Source organism: Heptranchias perlo, chromosome 28, assembly GCF_035084215.1.
Source record: "Heptranchias perlo isolate sHepPer1 chromosome 28, sHepPer1.hap1, whole genome shotgun sequence".
NCBI classification, from domain to species: Eukaryota; Metazoa; Chordata; class Chondrichthyes; order Hexanchiformes; family Hexanchidae; genus Heptranchias; species Heptranchias perlo.
The window spans coordinates 22,499,293-22,519,716 of NC_090352.1; the positions used below are offsets into that span (position 1 = coordinate 22,499,293).

General features: G+C 39.4%; 1 protein-coding gene across 3 annotated transcripts in view; it reads left to right on the plus strand.

Moving 5' to 3' along the window:
* kiaa0753 (KIAA0753 ortholog) overlaps nucleotides 1-11,614 on the plus strand; it is a 51,027-nt gene extending 39,413 nt beyond the window's left edge. For all 3 annotated transcript variants that reach the window (XM_068008217.1, XM_068008219.1, XM_068008218.1), the window contains 3 exons: nucleotides 2,504-2,624; nucleotides 3,935-4,156; nucleotides 8,503-11,614. In XM_068008217.1, the coding sequence (XP_067864318.1) occupies nucleotides 2,504-2,624; nucleotides 3,935-4,156; nucleotides 8,503-8,620 (461 nt within the window). In that variant the 3' untranslated portion in view covers nucleotides 8,621-11,614. The remainder of the gene's footprint in view (nucleotides 1-2,503; nucleotides 2,625-3,934; nucleotides 4,157-8,502) is intronic.
* The last annotated feature ends 8,810 nt before the right edge of the window (nucleotides 11,615-20,424 follow it).

The window sequence follows — 20,424 nt, forward strand, 5'->3', positions numbered from 1 at the left end:
ATTGGACACAACGGACAGGATTCGCGGAGACATGGCAGTGGTGGTGTCAATATAATGTGTGCTGTTTGTTGCTCTGAAATTCAGTATAGGTAACACCCATGACAAACCCTCAGACACCCTTGTGCACCCCCTTCATGCTCACGACACGTTTGCCTTACGCTGCCTACTGCACATATGTGATGCATGCCCTGTGGCTGCAGCACAGGTGGTGGCAGGTTGAGTGAGGCTGGCCGTGAGGGAGATGCACGAGAGGGTGAGTATGGGATGGAGCAATGAGATTGTATGAGGATTGGGTTGCGTGTTAGTGGCAGGATGAGTACTGGCGAGGTGAGTAGGTGGAGATAAGATGAGGATGGGGTTTGAGTGGGTATGAAGGGTGATGTGACAGAATAGTGTTGGCGGTGCCGAAGGAGATGTGGGGTGGGGGCAGTGTTGTGGCAGACGGAGTGTAGGGGAAAGACTTTGTGTTCTCACTGCGGCTGACCTACTGCGGTCATTGCAGCGCCTCCTGCACTGTAAGCAGGTGGGCCATATGTTGGTGGCGCAGGTGACCCTCTCTGCCAACTCGAGCCAGGCCTTCTTGGTGGCAGAGGCAGGCCGCTTCCTCCCGCCCGCCGGGTGGAAGATCTGTGTCCTCCCCCTCCTCCTCACCCCATCTGATGATACCTGGGGTGAGGCATCATTAAACTGGGAGCAGCCTTCCCCCTGGGCTGCTCCATGCTGCAATTTGTTCCATTGGTTGCAGCATCTGTCAGTGGAGGACTGCCCCTTTAACTAGAGAGCCTCCAGCTGACAGATCGTACTGCGCATGCGCAGCCCGACCGACGCGCAGGCCAGCGCCGTGGACCCCGGAGGAGCAGGTAATTGATTCCTATTAGTGGGTTGCCTGCTACGATTGCGCGGGCAACCCACTAATTTCGCCGAGCGTGTTGACCACGCTCCCGGAGGACCACCCGCTGGGAACCCGCAGGCCTGCTAAATTCGAGCCCCTAAAAACAGATTATCTGGTCATTATCTCGTTGCTGTTTGTGGGATCTTGCTGTGCGTACAGTGTGCCACGTTTCCCACATTACAACAGTGACTACACTTTAAAAAGTACTTCATTAGCTGTAAAGCACTTTTGGCAGTCCGGAAGTCATGAAAGGCGCTATATAAATGCAAGTCTATCTGTCTCATCTATTTTCCCCATTATTCTTCATGAAAACTTGACTGCCTACAAATTCATTGTGTAGTCACTGGAATACATTTACGCCGTACCCTCTATAGCACAACGCCTTGTTAAAATTGTATAATTACTCAAGTACTTCTCTAAAATTGTGATTTTTCACATTTCCTCATACCATTTTACATTGAAATATAGACTCAAAAACCAGATGTTCATTATGTGCATGTTCATTAAATTATAAAATGTTTTGGGCACCTCACGTTTTTTTTTTGCAGAGGACAGATATTATTTTCCGGTGTAAAAGGGATGTAAAAACCTAGATGTGTATTAAGCATGAGAAGTTATGGTATAAATTGTTGCATTTAAGAACAGAATCACCTATATTACATAGAATTTACAGCACATAAACAGACCATTCAGCCCATCTGGTCTATGCCAGCATTTATGCTCCATATAAACCTCCACCTCCCTCCTCCCACCCCCCCCCCTCCCCACGCCTTCATCTAACCCTATCAGCATATCCTTCTATTCCTTTCTCCCCCATGAGCTTATCTAGCTTCTCTTTAAATGCATCTATGCTATTTGCTTCAAATCTTCCTTGTGGTAGCGAGTTCTACATTCTTGCCTCTCTTTGGGTGAAGAGTTTCTCCTGAATTCCCTATTGGATTTATTGGTGACTATTTATGGCCCCTAGTTTTGCCTCCCCCGCAAGTAGAAACATCTTCTCTGCGTCTACTCTATTGAGCCCCTTCATAATTTTAAAGATCTCTATTAGGTCACTCCTCAGCCTTCTCTTTTCGAGAGACAAGAGCCCCAGCCTTTCCTGATAAGTATAACCTCTCAGTTCTGGTATCATCCTTGTAAACCTTTTTTGCATCATCTCCAGTGTGTCTGTATCCTTTTTATAATATGGAGTCCAGAGCTGTGCACTATATATATGTAGTTATATTTTAAAAACAAAACCATAAGTTAATATAGTGAAAATGATGTTATTTTACGGTATCAAGAAAACGTAAAAGGAGAAATTACTAGTCATCTTGTGTAATATAAGTCCTTGAGCTGCCAATGTGATTTATCCAAACTACCTGTACTTGTTTGTTGTCAATAGTAATAATATTGTGTCATTTTTTAAAAAAAAAATTCAATCATGGTTTATAAATACATCTGTCTGTAGGATAGTATGATGATCAACTTGATTAAACTAGGTTTTAGAATCTCTACATCTGACACCCACATTTATAAAGTGCAGAAATGGGACCTGTTCATATATTTTGATGTCTTGGAAACAAAATTTGCATACATCTGAAATATTTTCTACTGATATTTCTGTTCTCTTAGAAAGAGAGTTTGTCTCAATTGATACAAAACCACGTACCCCACAGCCGATCAGGATCACCAGAACTGTTGAACAAAGTGAGCCAACGTTGGATATAATAATTCAGAGGTCTTTGGAAATTGAGTAAGTTGTGAATATCAGTGTTTCATTATGGTAATTTATTTTTGTGACACCCAACGCTCTCCCACTTCATACTAGCTACTGAAGTATTACAACGGGAGTTGCTATTGTTTGTACTTGCTATTCTATTGCTCTTTTGCCTCCGAGGGAATAGTAAAAGATAACCATTTTTTTTTATTTGGAACCTGTAAATGCTTGAACTAATCATTTAGAAACAAAAAAAAGTGCACATTATGATGCCACTTTTGCATCGATGTTTCCAGTAGCACTGTGACCAACTTTCAGGTAGTAGTAGTTCAAATTATTTCATCTGAATCTTCCCTTAGAGGTTAGTCAAGATGGCACCCAAACAACTTGTTTGTCACCAATAGAATTCTGAGTTTCAGGGGAAATCAAAGCTCCCAGTTTTTGTGGTTCAGTTCACCTGACCGTACGCTGATAAACTTACTGATTGATGTGAATCTACTTGTATAAAGTTGTGTGGCTACAACTCTGCCAGGAAGTAGGCCAGTCTCATTCACACTGTGACTGGTATCTTAGGCACATTACTGGCTTCAGCTGAAGCTGGCAAGATAACACTCCAGTATAAGGTTACCTACTTAAGGTGATCTTGGTAAAAGCAGAGTAGCTTAATTAGTGTGATTTGGCTACTTTGGTTGGGATTTTCATGTCAAATTCATGCTGCTACTGTTATAGAATGAACACAAACATTTTAAGATAATCAGAGCATTCTTTTGTGCAGGATTAGGTGAACACAGTTAATATAATAAAGCAATGCACAGGTTAATCGGCATCTGTAAAGAGAAAAAACAGGCTTTTCTTTCAGGTGTAGGCTCTTCATCATCAGAACTTGAAGCTAGAAAATAAGCAAGCCTTTAATGAACTGAGCAAAGCAGTTCCCCCAGGATCCTGGGATGTATCCTGTCAGGTCCTGGCATTGATCCTCCTTTAGCTTAACTAACTTCTCTTAGTGTACTCCTTTTTATTTATTGTAACATCTCTCACTTCGCTTTTCAACCAAACAACTTGAGGAGGGGCAGGGACGAAAGCAAGTGTGGACAAGACAGAAAGTGGATTTGGTTGTGATATTATCTGAAGATTTTTTTAAAAGTTCATTGGGTAAAACCTAGTGGAGTGGTCTGCAATCAAAAACAGTTTCATATTCCATGGGTAATCATGATAAATCTGATGCAATGAGAAATCTTTGAATCTATAACTTTCCTGTCAGTTGTAAATTATTGCCAAGATCACGTTTGCGGTTGCTTTAATGAAAATAAATGTGTTGTCATAACTTTTATGTTGTTTTAATTTAGCTCTGTTGAGGACTTGGAATGGAGTGGAAGGCCAGAGCCTGCTTCAGTGTTGGAACCTTTGATCCAGAAGTTATTGAGGAAAAAGCCGGGTGGTTCTGCACTCTCTATACCACAAAAAATGGTTCAAAGTATACTTAACTACCGTGAGAGATTTGATCAGCATCTAAAAATGATTTCACATGAGGCTGTAGGAAATTTTAACCCATGGTTAATTACTGAAAGGTAATTAATATAGTACTGTATATTATTGGACAAATGATGCCGACCATATACTGTCCTTAGTAGTTTGTTTGTCCCTATTACTTTTTTTCAGGTTTTTTTTATTGCTTTACAAAATCAATTGAGTTTTCTCTGCAGGTTTCAACACAACTTTCCATTACGTTAAGCTATAGTTCTTACTCTCATTTAGTTTATCTGTCATTTATTACTTCACGTAAAAAACATGATTATAAATATAATATTTTTTAAACTAGCTTTCTGGTATGGGCCGTGTAACCAGTTCTTAGCAATTGCAATAGTAAACAATTTAATTCAAACCCCTTAATTATTGTCCTTACTGAGCTCTGCCTCCTCACATCCTCAAGGCTGGTTTCCTTTACTACCCTCGCACCTTAATATCAATAATGCGGTGTGCTCACCAAGACGAGATGTGTATGTTCAGTTTCTTTCCTAATGGTAAAAAAAAGTACCAGCTCTCCTCTCATCAATAGGTCACAGCTTTTTAGGGCTTGAACCTGCAACTGCAGAGGTTGAATGCAGAGCTATTACACCATTGGGTATAAAGTAATCTTGCCTTTTTAACTGCTTTCAGTAAAGAAATCCTAGCTGCTGCACTTGAATATGTTTTTATTTCCTCATTTTTTTTAGTTACGGGTTTGCAGATATTTATTGGTTTCTTTGTGACTCAATTTGAAGGACAAAGGAGTTAACTCTGGAGTAGTTTCCTGTTTTTCAAAGGAGATTGTTCCATGCACTATCTCTTGTAGAAGACAGGTTTATTTTTTTTAAAAAACGAGCGAGCAGTCAGGTGCAGCAAAGGTGAAAGAAGGTGTAAATGCAGCGGAGTTTTTAGATATTATTTTGTTTAAGTTAAACACGACTGTCTACTGATGTGCAGAAGTGTAATGTGTTCATTACTTTGTATTATCATGCAAAGATAGGTTGTGTTCATTGTGAGTCTGATCATAACTCTTGCTTTGTATGCTGTGAAATAATGAATCTTAACCATTTGTATCTGGCCTCATCTTTACTGTTTTCCCAATCAACCTTTAAAAAGATTGGGGAGAGGCATGTGGGTGAATATCCGGTTCAGATCACAAATGGGTGCTATTGTTACACCCCTGGGTTATGCAATTGTATAGTTAGTTATTAGCGGTATGGGCTACATCCCAAAATGTAAGACTGTTTATGGGAGTGACTAGCTCCACAGTACCCAGGACAGCATGTAAGGCAAGCCCCTAAACATGTAACACAGACTGATATCTTGAGTGAGAATCCCTCTCTGTGTTTTGGATGAAGGATCCACACTCAACACTAACCTGCCTTCCTCTTTTCTCCCCACGTACCGAATCCGATAGGGCCCCTGTGCATCTCCAGCACACACTGCCCATAAGAAAATGGGAGCGATAGCTAAAGTCTGAAGTTGCTAAAGTCAGCGTTCAGAACAAAGTACTGCAGAGGGCTCAAGAGAAAGATGAGATATTGTTCCTGAAGCTTGGTTGGAACACATAAGAGGTGAAAGATGGAGAGGTCAGAGTGTAAATGGGAAGGGGAGTTGAAGTGGCAAACCACAGGTAGACTAAGATCAGATTTGCAGACAGAATGGAGGTGTTCAGCAATGCGACCATCCATTCTGTGTCTGGTATTCCCACTGCAAAGGGAACTGTGCTGTGAGCAGTGAATTCTGTGCCAGAAACACAAAATGCTGAAAAGACACAGCAGATCAGTCAGCACCTGTGGAGAAAACAGATACATTTACATTTCAGGTGCAGACCCTTCTTCAGAACTGTTCTGAAAGAGTCTGTGCCCGAAACGTAAATGTATCTGCTCTCTCAACAGATGCTGGACTGAACTGGAGTGCATTTCCAGCGTTTTTTGTTTTTGTTTCAGGTTTCCAGTATCTGTAGTATTTTACTTTTCAGTGAATACTACACGAGATTTGATGAAATGTATATAGTTTGCTATCATACACAGAAGGAGTATTTTCAGCTCTAGACAATGGTATGGGTTGAGATGAATGAATGGTTGTTACACCAGCAACAGTTACACTGCAAAGTGCCAGGGAATAGGATATGGAATAATGATCACGTGTATCCTGGAGGGAATTGTACCTTAGGAAAGGAGAGGAGGGGAAGATGTGCTTCATACTGGAATATTTTCTGGCATTATATCAAATTTCCAACATTTTTTTTGTGCAGTTAGTGTAAATATGGTCACTTTGATACTGTACTTGACTGTTTTATTATATCTCTGAAGAAGATAAATTCAGTTTGTTTAAACAAAAGACCCAAAGGGGCACAAAACTAAGCAAAAATGGCATTGTTTTGACAGGATGCCAAATAAATTGTATAGTTTTTAGGGTGTAAACTTTTCTACAGCTATTCAGCATTTGTTTTTAATTTTGAACATGCAGGAGGTATTGTAATCACTTACTGTATTTTCTCTTTCACATTTGCATGTTTAAAAATAGAATATGATTTCAAAATGAAGATCAGGCTTGAATGCTTTTTTTTCATACAATAATTGTCTAAATTTAAGAGTTATTATATGGTAGATTTAGTATCTAATGTAGATTTAATTTGATTTATCTTGTTTGCAATTAATGCTCATGATTACATTGTCTGCGTATTGTGTCTTGTCATTCATTCTAAAAATATCCAATGTCATTTTATTAGACATTTGGATAAATAAAAAAATGCCTCTCTGCTTCAAGATTCTGAGAAAATTATCTTTAGTACAATTACTTTTGTTATCGTTCATCTGAAGAGATTATAGATGTTTTCGTGAAATGAACTAACTGTTGGAAGAATACCATTATGCTTCAGTACCTGCTGTGAAAACTCTTACCAGTCTGAATTTTTAATTTGAATGAGCTATAGCATTTAATCATTGCAGGTTTTTGCAGAACAAAAACAGCAGGAAGGTCTACTAATGAAGACAGAAGCTTTGATCTGTATTTTAAAAAAATAGTTTATGAAGTCAGGTATTCAATCTTTCAGGAACTTTAAACTCAATAAAAAAATTATCTTTTGATTAACTGGTCCACGGGGTTACAGCTAATTAGATTTTGAAATTTGTTGCAACAAAATTGGAACAGATATAGATGTTGTCTTAAAGGTGATATGGTCCTATTAAAGAATTTACATTATAGCACTTAATTGTTGGAGTCGCTGCATTCAAAGAGATATGGACGATGGATGGAGAAGGAAAGGGTGGAATAAGTGTGTAAACATACCTACCATTTGCCTAATAGAAACATTATGTGATATATTTTCCTTCAGGTGTTAATGTGAGAAAACATGTGGTTGTGAGAATGAGTTTTCCATTTTATACTCTCCAGTACATTTGTTACATTAGAGATTGAAGGAAAATATGCTCTGTAATAGTAAATGCTGTAACTTGGATTTTCCTCAATTTAACAATTAAAGCTTTAAGAATGAATTATATACATCTATTTTGGAAAGAATCTTAAAAATTATACATGGAAGTTTAATTTTGGTCAGGATTTAATACTCTGGATATAATAGTTTTTTAAACTGGTATTACATTATACTGGTGTACTTATGTTTTGTTCTACCGAATATTCGGATGCAGATTCATAACAACTCTTGATTTTAGTTGTATATAAAAATATTCACAAGCCCAAATGTCCTATTTATATGGAAGCTAGCATGATGCAATACATTTACATGCCGTGTGAAATTGGCCAAATTAAGATCAAAGAAATATTTGTGTGATGGTGTTAATATAAAGTAATCCCTAGTGTTTCCGGGTGTTAGAGAGTAAGAAATAACAGCTACAGTTCTGCTTGTAAAGAGTTTATGACATGGTGATGAATGAGAAGCTGTACTTGTTAAGTGTATTTAATGAAAATGTGGTTCCCGCAATGAAGTTATAACCCTTGAGATTACTTAGATCGGTGTGATTAAACTTCACACACCACGTGTGACAGCACAACATCAAATAGACTCCTAGTCCAGTTCGTTGGTTTTCATCTTCAGTTTGTTTTATTTTGTGAAATGACTTTTCAACCTATTATAATGTTTATTTAATGCATCTATTCTTCTTTATATGAAACATTGTCTTGGCTTGAAATGGGATGCTGAATGCAACTTTATTTTTTTTTCTCTGGGGAAACATTAAACATTATTGAAATATGCATAAGCAAGAATATTATTGCATGCTGATGAAACTAAAGTAACAAATGTATTTTCATAATCCAAGATTACCTGCTAATCTCTGATAAGCATGCCAATTATTGTAGCGCAGTTAATTTCAATCCATATAAATTCACTGAATGGACTGGATAACTTTGCTGATATTATGCCTTGTTCTTTTCTTTTACCTAGCTTGGCTGAAGAGCTAATGGAAGAAGGTCTAAGTGACGTAGCAGCTGAATTGCAGAATGTATGTGAGGAGTATGCAGAAGCCTTGTTCACTGCTGAGTTCATGCAGCCTGTAGAGTGAAAGAAAAACGAGCATTTGTCACTGGAAGAGGGATATTGAATGTGTCCTGTGAATTCTTCAAAGAAACCTATAAACTGTCACCTGAAAACATGACACTAAGCATAACTTGTACATAGTACATGGAATGCTCATCACATTCGTTTGTTGAGCTGATTGACAAGATTGTTCTTCAAACTCAAATTTAATGTAAAGCAATTCTTTTATTTTATCTTTAGCCTTGTCATACAATTTAGTGATTGAAAGCTGCAGTGTTCATTTCTTTTCTTAGGCTTAAATTTCTCAAAATAGACTTTAAATCAAAGTCATGAAGAACCTGTCTATTTTCACACATCTCTCATGCTATTTGAAACCTGAATTGTTTTCACTCTAAAGCCAATGCTCAACATGCATTCCTTGTTGCTGGGAAAGAAATTCTCCAGCATAACTTGAAGGTTTCTATATTAAGTGTGCTGTTAATAGACCAAGTCTTTGTAATGTAACATCAACATGTTTAGCTGTAACCATGAATACTGGGTACATATTAATCTCGGCATCACTGGACTCCAGGAGATCTATATGTGAATGGAATTTTACTATACTTTCGTTGGACAATACTAATTTTTCTCCTGGACAGCTGCAGGTTGGCCATGTGCTTGTTACTTTTTCACAGTTGTATTTAGTAGCAGTTAAGTACCCTGCATTTTTTTTCTGTGCATGTGTTTATGTGCTTCTAATAGTCTTTAAGTCAAAATTTGTCATGAAGATAATGGTATTCCGCGAGTACTGTGCGGATCTGATCTCTGATATCTAATACGCAAACAAGTGCAGCTAGACTACTAGGAAACAGAGGTGAATTGCTTTGTTTCAGCGTTCAGCAGGTAACAGATTTCTGGAGCTTCAATCTGGAATAAACAATTACCAGGAGAGCAAAGCAATTTTGCAGTCAACATGGGAAGGAGTAAACATAAAGTTTCAGGACAGATGCTAGGAAGTATTTCTTTAGGCAGAAGGTAGTCAATAATTGGAATGGATTGATCAGGAAGGTTGGTTGAGGCCAGGATGCTGGCAAAATGTTTTAATGGGAAGAGAGTAGGGTTTGTATTCTAGGAGGATGAGGTCAATTGTGCCGAAACATCATCTTTATCCAACTAATCTTATGATCTTCCCAAAACAAAGCACTAATTGGCTATAGACCAAAACAGATGAAGGTCAGATGTGTCCGAGTGCCGAAGGACAGCAAATTTTCTCGCCTTTCTAATGCATCAATCAAGGACAAATTGGTCGAGTAGTCAGAAACTCCCTCAAACTAACCTTTGGGACCAGAATGGGTTAAAGTTCCTACAGTTCAGGCAAGTGACTGAGAGCCAGATACAATTCCGCCTTAGAACATGCCTCAGCAAGATTCCGGTAACCCAATGCCCCACACAAAGGGGGCGATTTACGTCTCGTTACTGCCCCATTTGCACTCAAAAACGGTAGTGGCCTGAAAATAAAGCAGCTACTAGTCCCACCCATTTGCCGCTGCTTTTATGTGCGGTCTGATTTTTAGGCAGATATGAATCCTAGCGGGCAGATAGGTGGACGCCTCGTGAATATGTATATAGGGGTCAAGTGATGTTATTTAGACCCCAACATCATTTTCTGTCTGCTCACTGCCAATTCCTGCTTCTGCCCACCAACCATAGGCGGTACGTCAGGAGTCGACCATTTGGAGTGATATTTAAAGCGATCCTCAGCTGCTCTTGGGTAAAGCTATCTAGAGCTTTTGGAGACTTTCTTTTTGCGATAAGTTTTTTTTTCCCATCTGAAATGATTTGGAAGTGCTTGCAGTTGCTGCTGTAGACTCTGGATGAAGTTGCCTCCTGCTCCAGTGTTGCTTCTCGCAGTTCTACACAAACAACAACCCCCCCCCCCCGGCATGTTAAGCTGCTGTCTCAGACCCTTGAAAAGCAGCCACGCCACTTGATTTCCTAACTCCTAGCGGGAGTGCGTTTTGCGCTAGCAACTTGCCTACCACATGTTAATTGAATGGACACCCGGAAACTCGCAGAGATCCACCGCTGACTCCTGCTGGCTCATCCTGCCCAGGCCCGCTAGTTTACCGCTTACGCATGAAAATCGCTTGCGCACACAAATCGCTCCGAGTATATGGTGTAAGATCCATAGCTAGATAAGAACTGTGACTGCATTTAAAGGAATTCATTATATGCAAAATGCTTAGGATATTTCTGAGAGATGTGATAACGTGACATATAAATAGAAGTTCTTTTCTCAACATATCTAAAAAAAAATGAAGACTTGGTTGTAATTACAAATTGAAGGCTCACTGCCTTTCAAATATTACTGACACCTGCATAAATCTGCTAATGTGGTAAATGTCAAAGTCTACAGTTTTAGGCATTGGCAAGTAGCAATGAGACAGGAATTAATTTGCCCTCTAGTCAATTTGTCATTTGAGGCTTGTCTATATGAGTGTTATCATTTGGCGAATAGATATTGGTATCCCATTTACTCTTCAATGGTAAGTTCCTTTTAGCAAAGTGTCGGAAACAGTAACCAAGCTTAAATTCCTGCATCACTTCCAAGTTGGTAATGAGATTTTCACAGGAACCAGTTCATTTCAAAGCCTTTTCTTGGCCGTTAAGCATCTTCATCCTGCTTCACATGTCCAGTGACCGAACACAAAAAAAGTCAAGCGCTTTTCATCTTCATAACCTCAAGTGATGACCTACTACTATTTTGTTTCACCCTTTGTTATTGAAAATCTTGTGTAGAGCTCCTTGTTGTCGAAATGGGTGCGTGTGGGGCCACTCATTTGTATCTGCAAGGAATTTGCTCATATTTTACCTAGATTTTCAGATGAATTTGCCAACTGCCTAAGCAGGTAGCAACTGGATATTACAGTTCCACACAAATTTGCATAATTTGGTTAAAGGAAATAAGTTCTGGGTAAAATTTCAATGAATGCATTCGATTTTATACTTTATTAAAACTGCAGCATGTTTCAAAACTAAAGATTTTCATAGCATCCAAACTACATTTGAGACCATACAAATTAGAGCATTGAAAATATGTGATACGTCAATAACACTTCCCAAATGGTGATGAAAACTACAGTAACAAAATTTCCAAACTATAATACATATATTTTTAAAATATTAATTTGACTAAATAGGACAACGTTATAAACAGGTTAAGTTGGCCAGGTAGAAGAAATAATGTCACCACAGTTTGTTGTAAAATCATTCTGGGAATCCTCAAGATGATTTATAAATGTTACAGTTGGTGTTGCACATGTTGTCCATAGTTATGTTCAACAAGTGAGAGAGTGAGAGTTCACATCACCATAGTTAAAGGGACTGGCGTGGAAGAGAGTTCAGTCACACTGAGAAATGCAACAAATTCTTGCTGTATAATTGGTGCAGCATCATTCTGGCAACAACCCTTTAAACCTATTGGTTGTATGCTGCTAATCTTATTTTAATACCTGAGTCTGACAGCTTAATTGGCAAGAAACTGAGATGATGAGAAAGTTTGATAACACAAGTTATTGCTATGGGACAATTTAAAATTAAATGTAATGAAAATAATGGGGCAACCTCTTACTGCTTTAATGAAAATAATCTTTTTTAATAAATTGAGTTAACTGACTCAGTTTTTATTGTAAATTAACATTTGATTGAGGGACAATAATTGGGGCATTGCCAGAAGTAACTAATTTCTGATTTTATTAACACTACTGTGGCTTTTCCTTTATTTAATAAATGTGTGTGCCTTGCCTGTTTTTTTTTGTTCAAGCAGACCGGTCCCAATGTTTTTAAAAGACTTTCTATAGCTTTGGTTCTTCAAAAATGAATGGATAGAACACCAAGTTAATTACAGTAGAAATTGATTTTGAGCAGATTTTTTCAAGTGTATTATAAATGACTAAAAACGTAATCTATGATCAGCCTATTATAAAGTTATTAAAGCTGCAGGAGCACACAATTTTAATGTTTTTATTCTGAGCTTTTGTAAATTAGTAAACATTTGATCAGAAATGTCAGGTCCAAGATTTGTGTATTTTGAAATTGGGCGTATTGAGGTAGAAAATCTTAGCTTTTGATCAGAAACTAAAATCCACAAGATATAGCAAAAGTTTGCATGCTTTGTCCTTCGGTGGGAGGGAGTAAATCTCAGCTCTTAAAATTGGCATAACCTCAGCATTGTTTTTTGAAACTTGAACTTGAGCAATCTGTTTTGGATCAATAATTAAGTTTACATATGGGCCCATTGACCATGCTTAGAGAAAACCCAGTTTTACGTTGGGTACATGGAGGGAGAGAGAGATAGAGTTAATTGTCAGATACATGGAGGGAGGGTGGGAGAGAGAGAGAGTTAATTGACAAAAGGAAGTTGTTATGCTGACACAGTCCATATATAAAATTATACCTGGATAATACTGAATTTTTGTGTATGCTTGTAGCTAATTATTTTAATGGCCAATTTAAAAAGATACTCCTACAATTTTGTGACATCTAACATTTTCAAAATTTTTGAAACATTCAGTGCCTTGGACATGTAATAGCAATGAATTGAACTCTGATTCACAAAATTGACTATATATTTATAACTATTTAACTGGAAAGTGTGTTTACATACTTGGTAGAATTATTTTTTAAAGAATATGTTTGGGGTAACTGAACATTTTGTTTTGTGGAAAAAATGCTTTTTATATTTATAAATATTTATGAAATAAACATTTTAAATTGCCAGCTGGTATTTGTTGCTGTATGGAGGAACCTCAGTCCTTTCATTAAATATATGTATTTCAAGACTTGCACAATTTCTGTTTTGAAATGTTTTAGTACTTTCCAGTAGACCTGTAGTCAAGGAAATTAGTAAAGATTTACAAGTTGTACATGAAATTCCACAACTGAGCACCCATTATCAATGGTGGAATTTGAGGAAATCCATGACAAAGGAAGCTTTTTTTAAATGTTATCATCTCCCACCTCCTGGAGGTATTGATTCCTTGCTGGGTACAGTTCCACAGATCACAGCCATCCTCTGCCTCACTGAAGCACCCATTATTCATGTTTGAGTGTTGGCAAGCCAGTTAACTGAGGAGGTAGATGGCATCACAGCCAAGTCCAATCCTGCCCACACCTGTTGCACAGTGATCAGAAATGGAAACTCAGGCTGAATTATCCCATTTCTAATCCAGGGTACTACGGCCCTGGCTAAATCAGTGAACTCAGCATAGACTGACGTTCACATGTGAGACTTTTCTGGGCTGCTTGGCTCAGCTGCTCAGTGGAGAAATAGCCATTAGGAGAGAGCCACAAAGGAAATATTTGTTGTGGGAGGAGCTGTTGATTTTGCTGCTTTATGTTTTCCCCTCAGTTTTAAGATTTATTTGTAATCGGTGTAATATACCACAGCAAATACATAATGTATATAATTGAGTTGATATCCAAATAATCCCCAGGAACCTTATTCAGTTCCTATTGAGGATTATAGAGGAATTTTATACAGAATTTGTTTTAAACTTAATTGGTCAAAATAGGGTTTCTCTAAGCTCCCTCAGGAGATTATTTTCATATATATGTTAATATTTTAGTAATGTGAGGAGTAGGTACTAATGCTTATATAAAAATCTGTTGAATATGTACTTGTGTGGAATAACAGGTACTTGACCTGTGATTAGCAATAGAGCAGAAAATTAGACATCCATTTTCAAAAAGATCAGTGCGTGGTCTGACTAGTTACAGCCAAATAGCTTCTCCAGATCTGAGTATTCTTAATGTAATGCTATATCCGATTGAGAATGAGATATTGCAAGATTAAGGTATCTAAGGAAACTAATTGGGCCAAATTCAGGTGAGCCTTCAGGCATCTTCATGAAGTTCCCAGAAAATTGTTCTACAAGTTTTCATTTTCAGTGATGCTTTTGCATGGGAATGGAGTTCTTAGTAGGGCAAGTAATTATTCAGATCCACTCAGAAATAGGAATTTTGATGGTGTCTGGGACTTTTTATGTAAAATTGCATAACTTAAGCAGCAAATTCTACACTCAGTAAGTTTAGAAATTTGTGGGATGCCAAATCACCTGTCCTAATATTGCATGACAAATTTAAGCTCAATGGGTAAAAGTCCAAAGAAACTTTAAGCTACACAGGCTTGGCATCACCTAACCACTACTTATTGAATTTATCTCTTCTTACCTCCCGCTCCTTCCTTCTTTACATAGAATTTTAAAGCACAGAAATTGACCATTTGGCCCAATAGGTTTATGCTCCACATGAGTCTCCTCCCACCTTACTTCATCTCACCCTATCAACATATCCTTCTATTCCTTTCTCCCTCATGTACTTATCTAGCTTCCCCTTAAATGCATCTATGCTATTCACCTAAACCACCCCATCTGGTAGCAAGTTCCACATTCTCACCACTCTCTGGGTAAAGAAGTTTCTCTTGAATTCCTTATTGGATTTATTTGTGACTCTCTTGTATTTATGGCCCTTAGTTTTGGACTCCCCCACAAGTGGAAATATCTTCTCTACGTCTAGAGAAAAGAGCCTCAACCTGTTCAGTCTTTCACGATAGTTGCACCCTTTCAGTTCTGGTATCATCCTTATAAATCTTTTTTGCACTTTGTCCAGTGCTTCTATATCCTTTTTGTAATATGGAGACCAGAACTATGCACTGTGGTCTAACCAAGGTTCTATATAAATTTTAATTTTACTTTTAAGCTACTTTGAGACTGTTTCTTTCAATAGCCTTTCAAATAAATGGAATCCATGTCAATCATCCACAGCTCCAGTAAGGATGCTGATCATTTTTAGTTACAGGTAGAAACTGTAATTGGCACATGATCCATATATGTTTCATCCATGTGTTTATTCTGGCATGATGTGGAGATGCCGGTGATGGACTGGGGTTGACAATTGTAAACAATTTTACAACACCAAGTTATAGTCCAGCAATTTTATTTTAAATTCACAAGCTTTTGGAGGCTTCCTCCTTCCTCAGGTGAACGTTTGTTGGAACAAACGTTGGAACAAATTTCCAACAAACGTTCACCTGAGGAAGGAGGAAGCCTCCGAAAGCTTGTGAATTTAAAATAAAATTGCTGGTCTATAACTTGGTGTTGTAAAATTGTTTACAATTTATTCTGGCAAGAATTGTACATGGGAAGCTGCACCTTCCCACAGCTAGCATGTGGAGGTGTGTGCAACTGGGGCTTCAGTCTCTCCAGTCATGTGGCGGAGTAGGTGGAATTTTAGAATTTAGGTGGGGTGTGGTATACTCAGCGTGTGATCTTGAGTTGCCGCTGCAGTAGTTACCTTGTTATCCTGACAATTTAAAAAAAATTGTCAATCGTTTTTTGAATTTTACAAGCAATGCTCCCAATTTTACAGTGTAAACTACTTGCTAATCTTGCTATCAACACTTTCTATGTCATCGTACACTAGCACACCAAGGTACTGAGCTTTAATAATGTCTATCATATGAACTCCATTCCCATGCTAATGCCATGTCTAGTACAGAAGTAATCTCCCAAATAATTTGCCTAGCAGCTTTGTTGTCACAAAGTATTTTTTTAGAAATCTATGTTGTCTTTGTAGAAAATGACCTGAGAGCTGGAAGGATTAGCCGTGTGGAGAGAACAGAACCTAATGTTCAATAATTGTACCTATGGCGCCACATGGTTTATCACTTGTCTTTCTAATTTAATGGAAAATTACAAGTGCTCGATAAAATAGGACGGATGATAGTGACTTCATTGGATAGGATGCCCATTTTTAGCACAAACGCAAACAGGATGATGGATTTTAATGGAATTCTTACTCAAACAGTAGTGCCAAAGTAATTGAACAGTTAAGAAAAGAGCCCATGCATACTAATTGTGCTGAGATGAAGAATTACAGCGTTGGTGTTAATGTAATGGCAGATTGCAGTAGTTTAAACTTCATTATATTACAAATTAATAGCATATATAACAGTGAAATATCCAGGTCCTCATCTTAAAAATAAATAAAAGGTAAGTTGCACTATTTGCGTGTTGTTACTTTTATTTTAAGTGAGTGGAAACATGAAAGAAAAAAGGCACCGATAGCTCAGACCTGATTCTGCTCATAGTAATAACATTCTAATATTTTCATTTTTATTATCTCTTGTTCTATGTTGGATAGTATAGATTGAGCTAACCAATATTTTAATGTAGAAGTGCAGTTTGTAGTGTAAAATTAAATTGTGTCAAGTGAAATATCCCACCTATTCACTGCTAAAGACTCAATATCCACCATACCATCTGTGATTTTTAGTCTCGTGAATATAGCAAATGACCTAATTGCAGCTGCATGGAGATGATAAGGGACGTTACAAGTGCATGATGGAAATGGCAACACTCTTGAAATTAGTTTTTCTATCTAGGAACATAGGAACAGGAGTCGGCCATTCAGCCCCTCAAGCCTGCTCCACCATTTGATAGATCACAGATCAGCCATGATCTTAACTCCATATACCTGCCTTTGGCCCATATCCCTTAATACCAAAAAGCTATCTATCTCAGATTTAAATTTAGCAATTGAGCTAGCATCAATTGCCATTTGTGGAAGAGAGTTCCAAACTTCTACCACCCTTTGTGTGTAGAAATGTTTTCTAAACTCACTCCTGAAAGGTCTGGCTCTAATTTTTAGACTGTGCCCCCTACTCCTAGAATCCCCAACCAGCGGAAATAGTTTCTCTCTATCCACCTTATCTGTTCCCCTTAATATCTTATAAACTTCGATCAGATCACCCCTTAACCTTCTAAACTCTAGAGAATACAACCCCAATTTGTGTAATCTCTCCTCCTAACTTAACCCTTGAAGTCCGGGTATCATTCTAGTAAACCTACGTTGCACTCCCTCCAAGGCCAATATGTCCTTCCGAAGGTGCGGTGCCCAGAACTGCTCACAGTACTCCAGGTGCGGTCTAACCAGAGTTTTGTATAGCTGCAGCATAACTTCTGCCTCCTTGTACTCTAGTCCTCTAGATATTAAGGCCAGCATTCCATTAGCCGCCTTGATTATTTTCTGCACCTGCTCATGACACTTCAATGATCTATGTACCTGTACCTCTAGGTCCCTTTGGACATCCACTGTTTTTAACTTTTTACCATTTAGAAAGTACCCTGTTCTATCCTTTTTTGATCCAAAGTGGATGACCTCACATTTGTCTACATTGAATTCCATTTGCCACAGTTTTGCCCATTCACCTAATCTATCAATATCCCTTTGTAATTTTATGTTTTCATCTACACTGCTTACAATGTCACCAATCTTTGTGTCATCGGCAAACTTAGATATGAGACTTTCTATGCCTTCATCTAAGTCGTTAATAAATATTGTGAATAATTGAGGCCCCAAGACAGATCCCTGCGGGACTCCACTAGTCACATCCTGCCAATGTGAGTACCTACCCATTATCCCTACTCTCTGTCACCTTTCTTTCAGCCAACTTCCTAACCAAGTCCATACTTTTCCCTCGATTCCATGGGCTTCTATCTTAGCTAACAGTCTCTTATGTGGGACTTTATCAAATGCCTTCTAGAAGTCCATATAAATAACATCTATTGACATTCCCGTGTCCACTACTTTAGTCACCTCTTCAAAAAAATCACAAAGATTTTAACTAAAATTTTATCTTTCTAAAAATAATGAGGCCAATTTTCTTGCTCTCCCCCTCCCCAGTACCCCCTCCTCCTCCCCTGTTCCCTCTCTGACCTTTTCCCCTCCCCATCCCCCCTCCCCATCCTCTTCCCCTCCATCCCCTACCCCCTCCCCCGTGCTCCGTTATTTCCTGTCTTGGGCCATTAATAACTCTGGCACAGGCCTACTGCTGGTAAAATGGAGAGATTGTTCAAGTACCGCTGAAGGCCTGAGAGTTGCACTGCTGGAGAGTAGACAGAAGGCCCTGTGGCCTAAAGATCATGCTGAGAAAGTAAAATTATAAACATATCTGGTGCCTCCTTGCATCTTCAGGTTGTCCCAGGACCTCTGCAGATCTTCTGTCTGCCTGGATCCCAGCATTAGTCCCATCAGTGAGTTTCTTCAGGTGGCCCTCCTCTTGGGTGCCCAATAAGCTGACTTAAGGAAAATGGGGGGGAAGGTAGGCCTCTCCCACCTCATATGTGGCTGCAAGGGGCCTGTGTGTACCAAAAGCAGGCACTGCTGCTTTTCCCTCCCCCTGAGAAGCCACAAATGTCCTGGAGCCATGTAAAGAGGCAAGGACCTCAAATGGATCTTTACCCTGTTCAAGGACAAACATTATTGGAACATAAAAAATAGGAGTGGGAGTAGGCCATATGGCCCCTCGAGCCTGCTGCACCACTCAATCAGATTATGGCTGATCTTCAACCTCAACTCCACTTTCCCGCCCAATCCCCATATCCCTTGATTCTGCTAGAGTCCAAAAATCTATCTATCTCAGCCATGAATATATTCGTAACACCAAGTTATAGTCCAACAAATTTATTTTTAATTCCACAAGCTTTCGGAGGCTTCCTCCTTCGTCAGGTGAACGGTATGGAAATGACATTTTCGAATCCTTCGCATTTTAAAATCCCAGAACAATGCCTGGTGATTACTGCCCGTTGCCAAGGCAATCACAGTGAGCAGACAGAAAGGTGTCACCTAAAAAGGCCACCGAATATACAAACCCCCAAAAAAAAAAGAGAGAGAGAGAGAAGGAAGACAGTCAATGACCCGTTATATTAAAAACAGATAACATTTGTTCGCTGGTGGGGTCACTTGTAGTGTGACATGAACCCAAGATCCCGGTTGAGGCCGTCCTCATGGGTGCGGAACTTGGCTATCAATTTCTGCTCGACGATTTTGCGTTGTCGTGTGTCTCGAAGGCCGCCTTGGAGTACGCTTACCCGAAGGTCGGTGGCTGAATGTCCATGACTGCTGAAGTGTTCCCCGACAGGGAGAGAACCCTCCTGTTTGGCGATTGTTGTGCGGTGTCCGTTCATCCGTTGTCGCAGCGTCTGCATGGTCTCGCCAATGTACCATGCTCTGGGGCATCCTTTCCTGCAACGTATGAGGTAGACAACGTTGGCCGAGTCACAGGAGTATGAACCGTGCACCTGGTGGGTGGTGTCCTCTCGTGTGATGGTGGTATCTGTGTCGATGATCTGGCATGTCTTGCAGAGGTTACCGTGGTAGGGTTGTGTGGTGTCGTGGACGCTGTTCTCCTGAAGGCTGGGTAATTTGCTGCGAACGATGGTTTGTTTCAGGTTGGGTGGCTGTTTAAAGGCGAGTAGTGGAGGTGTGGGGATGGCCATAGCGAGGTGTTCGTCATCATTGATGACATGTTGAAGGCTGCGGAGAACATGGCGTAGTTTCTCCGCTCCGGGGAAGTACTGGACGACGAAGGGTACTCTGTTGGTTGCGTCCCGTGTTAGTCTTCTGAGGAGGTCTACGCGATTTTTCGCTGTGGCCCGTCGGAACTGTCGATCGATGAGTCGAGCATCATATCCCGTTCTTACTGGGGGGTCTTTCAGCGTCTGTAGGTGTCCATTGCGTTCCTCCTCGTCTGAGCAGACCCTGTGTATTCGCAGGGCCTGTCCACAGGGGATGGCCTCTTTGACGTGGTTAGGGTGGAAGCTGGAAAAGTGGAGCATCGTGAGGTTGTCCGTGGGCTTGCGGTAGAGTGAGGTGCTGAGGTGCCCGTCTTTGATGGAGATTCGTGTGTCCAAGAAAGAAACTGATTCTGAGGAGTAGTCCATGGTGAGCTTGATGGTGGGATGGAACTTGTTGATGTTATCGTGTAGTCTCTTTAGTGATTCCTCACCG